Source organism: Nipponia nippon, unplaced genomic scaffold, assembly GCF_047370975.1.
Source record: "Nipponia nippon isolate SJK-2023a ecotype South Korea unplaced genomic scaffold, ASM4737097v1 scaffold_3, whole genome shotgun sequence".
Lineage (NCBI taxonomy): Eukaryota > Metazoa > Chordata > Aves > Pelecaniformes > Threskiornithidae > Nipponia > Nipponia nippon.
Window position 1 is genome coordinate 1,014,099 of NW_028262347.1, and position 9,299 is coordinate 1,023,397.

Below are 9,299 nucleotides of genomic sequence, written 5' to 3' on the forward strand. Positions count from 1 at the left end.
GCAGCCTGCCCTTCGCTGCCCCGCCACGCTCTGTGTCATTCATCCTCTGTCCCAGCCATTCCACCCCATCATTGCTGCAGAAGCGACCGGGGGCCAGAGGGGGAAGCCAGCCAGGGGCCCCCTGCAGCTGGGGGAGGAGAGGACTTGCCAAAAGCCCGTCCGAGGCCTCTCCCTGGCGTGGGGGGACATGCCCGGAGCCGCGGCCGAAGGAGGGAGGCTCAGACCAGCGGTGGGGGGCAGAGGAGTGACCTGGTGTGGTGGCGAGAGAGCCACAGGGCAGGGGGCTGCCGGGCTGCGGCAGCGCCTGGGTGATCCCCCCACGGTGCGAAGCGCTCGGGGCAGGGCCGGGGCAGAGCTGCGGGAGGGTCGAGCCCCCGCTCGCGCTGCTGCACCAGCTGCCTCTCTGCTGTGGCTCCAGCTGGAAGGTGTTTCCTGCATGCTGGCTGCCTGGTCCCGGCCCCGGGTGCTCCTGCTTGCTGCCGCTTTCTCTCTCTGGCTTCTTCCCCTCCCTCCCGAGCAGTTGTGGGGAGGCAAGGTGGGAGGGCCCCTCTGGAGCAGCACAGCAAGGCCGAGAGCTGACGTTTTGTTGGTGCTACAGATTTCTCCGACAAGAGACAGCCTAAGCTGGGATCGCTCATGAAGCAGGTGATGGGAGGGAAGGACGATGGGCCCGGTACTATTAGCCGCGGAGGTGAGGACATGCGAGTGAACGCTGCCTCGTGGGGGCCTCGCGAAGGCCCCCGGCTCAGGGCAGCTGTTGTAGCGTAGATGCTTCCCCTTTGCTCCTCCCAAGCTCTCTGCCGTGGGGCAGCTGCAGGGAGGGAGGGAGGGACCTGCTGCAGCACCCGGAGCCATCTCATTCATCCCACTCATTGCTCCAACTGCTCCGTCCGGGTCCCCGGGTGCCTCTTCCCACCCGGCCCGTGTTCACCCGGTGAAAGCGTGGGCCCGCCTCGCCCCGGTGCCCTCGCTGAGGTTGCTTTCGTCCTGTGCTCTCAGGGCTCGGCCACAGAGCTAGGGTCATCACTCTCTCCACCCCCAAGTGTGTGTCGGCGAAGGGCCGCGAGATGCCCCGAGGTACGGTACTGCCGGCCGGCTAACCACCACCCGGGTGCTAACCTGACCGACTGACCCCCCACAGACACACTCCCACCCTTCACACGACTAATGCCCCAGTAACACCCCACCTCAGCCCGCTAACGCCTCCACTGAGCATGTCGCTGGCTTGGCCCAGCCCGCGGTGCCAGCGGTAAGTACCGGGCCTGTCCCCAGCTGATCCCGCAGCGTCCTCTCAGGTTTGCTTTAGGCTCCTTGCACATCTGCTGGTGCTTGGGTGGTGGTGGCCAGGGACGGGGGCTGGCAGGGAAGGGGTCCTGGCGGCGCAGGTGCTGGGGCAGGAGCAGGGTGCGGCTGCACAGGTGATGGGACGCGGAGCCACTGGGGTTGGTGTCTGTATCTACCGGGCAGGAAATCGTACAGCACCGAGCAAGGAGAAGGAGCAAAAGCAAACCTGGTTCCCAGCATCTTCCCAGCATGTGCTCCCAGGGCGCTGGGCTGCAGGGTGGTGGCAGCTCGGCTGCCGCTTTCGTGGCGAGCTGCTCGCCCCCGTGCCAGCCCGGCTGGGGGGACGCAGACGCCAGCGCAGCCCACGAGCCAGCCGGGGACCCCCAGCCTGACTGCTGCCTGTCTTGCAGGCAAGTGGGGCAGCATCCGAGCCAGCGGGCGCATGAGCAGCTACGCCCTGAACATGGAGATCGGGTCGCGCCTGGCGGGGAAAGACCTGCTGGGTGCCCAGCACAACGGCACCCCCTCGGAGGCCAGCTTCCTGCGCCAGCACCGCGCCTCGCTCTACATCATCGGGGACAAGTCGCAGCTGAAGGTAACCCCGACGCCTGGCAGCGGCCGCCTCGGGGGGGGGGGGACGGACACAGGGGTGGCGGTGGGTCTGCTCGGGGCATCTCTGGACGGGGCTGATGCTCTGCTCCCTCAGGGGGTGAAACCAGACCCGCTGCAGCACTGGGAGGTGGTTCCCATCGAGGTGTTCGACGTGCGGCAGGTGAAGGCCAGCTTCAAGAAGCTGATGAAGGCCTGCGTGCCTGGCTGCCCCTCCAGTGACCCCAGCGTCACCTACCTGCGGTCCCTGGAGGAGTCTGAGTGGCTGTCCCAGGTCAGTTCTCGCCCAAAGCCTGGAGGGGCCCTGCTCCGTCCCCACGGCACGAGTCTTTACTGTTGGCTGTTGCTCAAGGGCACATGCTCTTACCTCCTGGCAAAGTGAGGATGGGGGTCCAGGTGCCCTCTCCAGAACATCACTCTGGCATGGAGTGGGGGACACTAAGGGAGCAAGGTACAGATAAGAGGAACAAGGATAAAATAGCCCAGAGCACTGCTCGGCAGCTCTGGATGTGAGAGCTGCAAGTGTCCGGGGCGGCTGCTGGCTGGGGAGGCAGGGCAGGACCTGCAGGACAGCAGAACGCTATGAAGGGGTTGGTACAAGGCAGTGCCTGCAGTAGCCAGGGTGACCCCGGCGGCTGCGGCTCTGCAGGACCGGTCCCACTGCGGAGCTGCTGCGGGACCGGACCCTCTGGCTGCTGGAGGGAGCGAGGGACGCGTGGCTCTGCGAGGGACCCACGGCTCTGCTCGTGGTGTGGTGGTTCTGCCCCGCTGGCTTTGCTGTTGTAGACGAAGGGTGCTGCACAGTGTCTGAACACAGGGTCGTGTGTCGTGGCCCTGCATAATCCCCCCCCGTGCTCTGCTTCGTTTGGCTCTCCCGCTTCCAGGAGAAAGGGTCGCTTTGCACAATGTCCAGCAACTGAGTTTCCTGCACCCTAGTAACTCTTGGCCTTACGTTGCCAGATCCATAAGATCCTGCAGATTTCGGTGTTGGTGGTGGAGCTCCTGGACACGGGCTCCTCTGTGCTGGTCAGCCTGGAGGACGGCTGGGACATCACCACACAGGTAGGCGCCCTACAGCCGCCGAAACGTGACAGTGGCCCGTGGCCGTCTCCCCACGAGCATCCCGAGCCCCCCTGTCCCTGCAGGTGGTCTCCTTGGTGCAGCTGCTGTCGGACCCCTACTACCGGACGCTGGAGGGCTTCCGCCTGCTCGTGGAGAAGGAGTGGCTGTCCTTCGGGCACCGCTTCAGCCACCGCGGGGCCCAGACCCTGGCTGGCCAGAGCAGCGGTTTTGCCCCCATCTTCCTGCAGTTCCTGGACTGCGTACATCAGGTGAGCCCTGAGCGCGCCGGCTGCCGGCTCTGCACCGGCCGGCGCTCCCCCAGCAGCGGGGCTGGCAGGCTCCTTGTGCCACGGGGAACAAGTTCAAAGCCAGCCTGCAGTTTGTGGGTCCCGGGAGGTCTCACCCATGCTGCTCCTTGCAGATCCACCTGCAGTTCCCCATGGAGTTCGAGTTCAGCCAGTACTACCTGAAGTTCCTCAGCTACCACTACGTTTCCAACCGTTTCCGCACGTTTCTGCTGGACTCTGACTACGAGCGCATCGAGCTGGGTGAGGGCAGCGTGCGGGGCCCGCAGCGGATGGCAGCCCAGCGCCTTGCTCCAAATAATGCCCCTTCCCCGCTCTCTTCTCCACAGGCCTCCTTTACGAGGAGAAGGGCGAGCGGAAGAGCCAGCAGGTCTACAAGTCCATCTGGGATTACATCGACCGGCTGAACAAGAAAGCCCCCATCTTCTTCAACTACATGTATGCCCCCGAGGATGGGGAGGTGAGAGCTCGGCTCCTGCCCTGGGTCAGCCCAGCCCGAGCTCCCGCATGCTGCAGAGGGCTCAGACGGAGCTTTCCAGGGGCACCCTGGGGTCTCCTCGCCCACATGGAGCCGAGCGAGCAGCCCCGTGTCAGCTGGACCGTGGCGTTTGCCTGGCTGCCACACCGGGGCCCTGGGGAGGGTGCCTGCCGCCTCGGGGGTCACGAGCAGAGTCAGGCCCCTGAGAGCTGTGTCCCTGCGGAGGAGTCGGGGGGACGCAGGCGAGGCTGCCGAGGGCTGGGGCGGGGGGGATGTCCTGAGCTGGAGCTGTTGGGGTCTCGTTTTGGGCTCTTCACCACAAGCTGGGAACGTCCTTCCTCGGGGAGAGAAAGCGGCAGCTTCTGGTGCGTGGCCTCAGCAGGTCGGCAGCGCGGGGGGCTGCTCTCTGCCGTGCGGCCAGGCTGCAGCTGCGCTGCTCTGTGCTCTCGTTTGGTCTGGGCTCTGTCTTGGCCAAAGCTGGGAGCAGCTCTGCCTTTCTCTGGCCCAGCATTGCCTTTTCCTGGCCAGGCCGCAGCCTTCCTCAGCTGCCTCCTGTTACCGGGCAGAAAGCATCGCCCTTGGGGAAAGCGCGTTGTGAAGGGACTGATTTCCCCTCTGGACAGATTGTCCCTGCAGCACGGCCAGGGACATGGCCTGCCTGGATGCTGCTGCCCTTCCTGAGCATAACCCCGCTTCTTCCGCAGGTGCTGAGGCCGTACAGCAACATTTCCAACCTGAAGGTATGGGACTACTATACGGAGGAGACGCTTTCCGAGGGCCCCTCCTATGACTGGGAGCTGACGCAGGGGCAGCCGGAGCACGTGGAGGAGGCGGATCGGCAGGACACCAGTGCCCCCCAGACGAAGCGCAAGATCATCTGGCCGTGCTACGACAACCGCAGCCGCGTGGAGCCCGACGCCATCTCCAAGTTGCTGGAGGTGAGCGCGGCTGGCAGCAGCATCATCTACGCGTTGCTTTTGGGTTTGGCCCTGGCCTGGACTCGCCGTGGTGTCCCCATGGCTGGGACACTGCCCCATGCAGACAGCGGGACAGGGCTGTGGCAGCGTTGGAGTTGGTTGAGCCCCTGGGCCAGGGACAGCGGTCCCAGGGGTCTTGTCGCCTCCTGGGCTGATGCCTGAATCCCCCCACAGGAGCTGCACAACCTGGAGATGGAGCTGGGACAGGTCCCAGAACGCTGGAAGGAGACGTGGGACAAGGTCAAAGCTTCCCAGCGCACCGAGGCGCGGCAGGAGGGCAGCCGGGTAGGCTGGGGGCTGCGTGACGGGTGCCAGTGTCCGGGGGGGCTGAAGGTGGTTGGCTCTGCCCAAGGGTGCCCCGAGCCAAGTGGGTGCTTGCTCCTGCAGCCGGGGACCGAGGAGGGGTGCTGGTGCTCGGCCCCCGGGCTGGATGTGCCCGAGGGGCGCGGGGCCGCCCTCACGCTGTGCCCTCTGCTCCCCGCAGACCCCCAGCTCCCTGCTGATGTCCTCCGGCCTCTCCCACCACCGGCGCTCGCTGGGCGTCTACCTGCAGGAGAGCGGGGTGGGCTCAACCCTCAACCTCAGCCTCGACAGCGACACCAGCAGCACCTCCACCCCCTCCAGCGGGAAGCAGGGCGGCCGCAAGAGCACCAGCACGCTCTACAGCCAGTTCCAGATGTCAGAGAGCGAGAACAGGCAGGCGGGGGGCTCGGGGCGCCGGGGGCTGTCGGCGGTGCTGGGAGGGGGATCCCTCTCTGGGGAGGGGTGAAGGCGTGTGGGTTCTGCAGAGCGCGGACCCCGATCGCTTCTCGGCCCCGCTGACGCTGGGGTGCCACAGACAAAACTGCCCTTCGGCCCCTCTCTCCTTTCCGCCCTAACGCACTGCCTGGCTCCTGCAGGTCCTATGAGGGGTCGCTGTACAAGAAAGGAGCCTTCATGAAACCATGGAAGCCTCGCTGGTTCGTGCTGGATAAAACCAAACATCAGGTACTGAGGGGCTGGGCACGGCGAGGGGCGGGTGGGCCCCGGCGTCTGTCCCTCCCTCCCTCCCTCCCTCCGTGAGCTCTGACCACGCGGGACCTCTCCCTGCAGCTGCGGTACTACGACAGCCGGATGGACACGGAGTGCAAAGGGGTCATCGACCTGGCCGAGGTGGAGTCCATCACCCCAGGAACCCCCACCATGGGGGCCCCCAAGACGGTGGACGAGAAAGCCTTCTTCGATGTGAGTGTGGCACAGACCTGCGCCTTAGGGAAAGGAGCTCGGCAGCCCGTGGCCCCGCCGCGGAGCCCAGCCGTTTGCTCCGGCAGCACCAGGCTGCGGGGGCTGCGGTGCTGCTGGCTCACCGGGTGCAGCCACCCGGCCCCGCTCACCTCCTCTCTCCTCCCCTGCAGCTGAAGACGACAAAACGAGTTTACAATTTCTGCGCCCAGGATGTGCAGCTAGCCCAGCAGTGGATCGACCGCATCCAGAGCTGCTTGTCGGACGCGTGAGACTGGCTCAGAGGAGCCTCTATTCCAGGCACAGAGTCTCCCGGGCCCCAGCACGTGGAGCAGAGGCCGTGCCCAGGCTCACGTCCGAGCCAGGGCTGTGACTGACTGGAGCGGAGGAGATGGCCTTCCTTCCCATCTGCCATGGGTGTGCAGTGCTGGGGAGCCCGTGGCCACGCACCCCCAGGCGGCAGTGGGGGCAGGATCAGTATTTACACTATGGTAGGACTGTGTAGTGGAGGAATTCTTCGCGTTGAAGCAGGCTGGGGGTGCGGGCGGGAGCCTGTCCTGCTCTGACCTCCCAGGCCTGTCTGAGCCCTGTAATTACCGTGTGTCCTCTGTGCACCTCCCGCGCCGGCGGCCCCGCTCCAGCTCTCTGCGGCAGCAGCGGTGTTGTCACCTGGCTGGAGAGGGTGCACCTCGCTCCACCCCGCCCCATGCTGCTGGAGAAAGCGGGAGCTGCCTGCCTGCCTCGTCCTCCCCGCGGCTTGCATGTCTGCCAGAGCATCCACGGGGGAGAACCGGCCCTGCTCCCTCCTGACCTGGCCTAAGCGTGTCCAGGGCTTCGCTCCCGCCTTGCTGGATCCGAGGAGCTGCAGCTCAGGGTGCCGGTGCTCGTGGAGGTGACGCGCCTGAGCACGGGGACTGTCCCGCCCAGCCCGCATCCCACTGGCAGCAGCGGGCAGAGCGTCCCAGCCTTTGAGCCTCGGCCGTCCCAGACTTGCACAGGAACAGATGAGCACGGCCGCCGTCTGCCCGGGGACGGGGGTGGTTGTGGCTGCAGGCGCTGGGCTCCGTGCCTCAGGAGGGGACGTGGACGCGGCCACTCTGCTCCCAGCAGGCAGCTGCCTGCGTAGGCTGTGACGGGGGCTCCCTGTCCTGGCTGGGGCACAGGCTCTGCCTCCACCATCAGGCTTGCTGTGATGGGGGGGCACGTCACCTCATCCCTGGTGACGCCCGGGGCTGGGACACGGCCGGGCACCGTGGCGCTGGCAGGGGCCACCCCGTCTCTTTGCACAGGTCCCTGCGGGAAGGAGGGGGCAGCACCGCGGAGGGCACCGTGCTGCCCTCTCCTCCCCACCGCCTCGGGGCTCGGCTGTTCCCCCCGCTTGCGCTCTGCCCACGCTGTCAGGCCGAGCCTGCTGGCAGAGGGGTCTGGGCAGGAGCCCCCAGCCCTGCCGCGGCGCAGGTTTGCCCACCGCCCGCTGCCACCTCCCTGCTTGTTGCTGTCACAGTGTCAGTGCAAAGGGGGAATCTCGGTACAGAAACAGATCCTGCAGCACCTCATCCGCCCCCTGCGCTGGTGTGGCCGCGGGGGGTTCGGCCCCGCTCCACCTGCGGGTCGCTCGCCGGGAAGCCCCAAGAGGCGTCGCGAGGGCGCTCGGGACCCGCTGCCGTCCGGCCGCTGGACGGGAACCGGCCTCCGCAGCCCTCCCTGCCCCGCAGAGCCACTGCGCCGGCTGGGGCCCGACCCCCCGCCTCCCCGCAAGCTCGGCCAGCTCTTCTCTCTTGTTTTTAAAGGAGTACAATGTTTTATTTCAGTGCAGAGATCTTTGTACAGTCTTAACCCCCCCTCTTCCCCTCTTTGTTTTATTGTACAATAATGGCTGTGGCAGGTAGCTGGTGTAACATGGAGGTTTTTGTAACTTACCTGAGCAGTTGTAGATTATTGAAGTTTCTGTACATTGTGTCAAACATACAGAGTCCTTGTATTGTATTGTGCCTAGAGGAAAAAGGTTATTATATAAAGAGAAAACTAACTGAATTTAATAAAAAAAATTAATATGACAGATGCCCTTTTGCCTCGCTGCCACCGCCATCAGCTGCCCCGGGCCAGCGCTGCGGGACCGCAGGGCCTGGGCTCAGCTCCTGGCCTGAGGGGACGCGGCGTCCCCCGCTTCGTGGGGCCGCAGCCTCGGGGAGCGCTGCTGGCGCAGCGGCGTCTGCCCCCCGTCCCTGCGTTCCCCGTGGCAAACGGGGGCCTCTGTCCTGCGCCGCGGGTCTGCGCTCTCCTGCCTGCTCCTGCCTGCGCTCCCACGTTTTACTCCTCCCCGCGGGACTCGGGTTTGATGAGCCCGGTGGCACCGAGGCTCAGCCGTGCTGGTTGCTGTTCGTCAGCCCTGCGCGGGCTCCGGGCTTGCAGCAGAGCCTCTTCCCGGGAACAGGGGCTGCACGGTGGAGGGCGGCCCCTTGGCCCAGCTCCCTGCACCACGCGTCCCTGCTGAGCAAAGCGCTGTTCCCGGCAGCAGCGATGCAGGGGTGGGAGCTGCAGGGCAGCTGCACGGAGCTGCTGATCTGACACGCGCTGGAAACTGCCCTTTTCTGCAGCAGGGGATGGGAACGGTGTTAAAGGAAACCCAACGGTGCCGGTTTGCAGCTCTCCCCCCCCACTGGCCGGTGCTGGGGAGCGCTGGGCACCCTGAGGGACCGCGAGAGGAGGCCCTGGTACCAAACCTGCATCTTGTTCCCCTTGACCAGCCAACCTAACCGCTTCAAGTCGGCGCAGGAACGGGACTTCAGCTCTCTCAACCCTGGCTGCAGCCACCATGACAGGGCCCCTTGGAAAACACGAGGGGCACGAGAGGAGGCTCCAGCCTTCAACCACCTCACCACGTCCTGCAAGGCCACCCCGGGCCAAGCCGAGAGGATGCCAACAGCGCCGTGCCTTCGGGCCTGCCCACAGCCAGCGAAGTGCTGGAGGCCAGCCCTGCTCCGCCCTGGCGGCTTCACCACCAGCAGCTTTCTTCAGGGTGAAGACTTGAGGATTTTGGCACAAGAAGCCACGGGACTGAGCTTTTCTTATACTAACACGATTCAGCAAAAGGGGCTGAAAAAGGGGGGGGCCAGCCCCGTACAGAGGCAAACATCTGGCAAAGCTGCCACTGGCCAAGGGCCTCTGGTCGAGACTGAACCGGGGGCAAGCGAACGCACCGCCCGGGGTGGCAGGGAGAACCCCCCGCCGTCACTTCACTGCCTCTCCCCGGCGCCGGGCAGCCATCACAGCCCCAGGGGTTTCACCCAGACTCAGCCGCCCTGGCCCCGCTCCCCACGGGGATCACGGCCGTGTGCTCCGGCCGTGAGCGGCGCACCCGCG

The 9,299-nt window shown here is 65.9% G+C and overlaps 1 protein-coding gene across 5 annotated transcripts in view; it reads left to right on the forward strand.

The window, feature by feature from the left end:
- SBF1 (SET binding factor 1) overlaps positions 1-7,993 on the forward strand; it is a 90,574-nt gene extending 82,581 nt beyond the window's left edge. For 2 of the 5 annotated variants that reach the window (XM_087767678.1, XM_087767674.1), the window contains 14 exons: positions 599-691; positions 1,000-1,077; positions 1,695-1,879; positions 1,991-2,167; positions 2,854-2,955; positions 3,039-3,224; positions 3,377-3,503; positions 3,590-3,720; positions 4,443-4,676; positions 4,890-5,000; positions 5,200-5,411; positions 5,615-5,702; positions 5,808-5,939; positions 6,110-7,993. In XM_087767678.1, the coding sequence (XP_087623804.1) occupies positions 599-691; positions 1,000-1,077; positions 1,695-1,879; positions 1,991-2,167; positions 2,854-2,955; positions 3,039-3,224; positions 3,377-3,503; positions 3,590-3,720; positions 4,443-4,676; positions 4,890-5,000; positions 5,200-5,411; positions 5,615-5,702; positions 5,808-5,939; positions 6,110-6,208 (1,955 nt within the window). In that variant the 3' untranslated portion in view covers positions 6,209-7,993. The remainder of the gene's footprint in view (positions 1-598; positions 692-999; positions 1,078-1,694; positions 1,880-1,990; positions 2,168-2,853; positions 2,956-3,038; positions 3,225-3,376; positions 3,504-3,589; positions 3,721-4,442; positions 4,677-4,889; positions 5,001-5,199; positions 5,412-5,614; positions 5,703-5,807; positions 5,940-6,109) is intronic. The other 3 variants (XM_087767675.1, XM_087767676.1, XM_087767677.1) reach the window with 3 other exon arrangements.
- Positions 7,994-9,299: the final 1,306 nt, after the last annotated feature.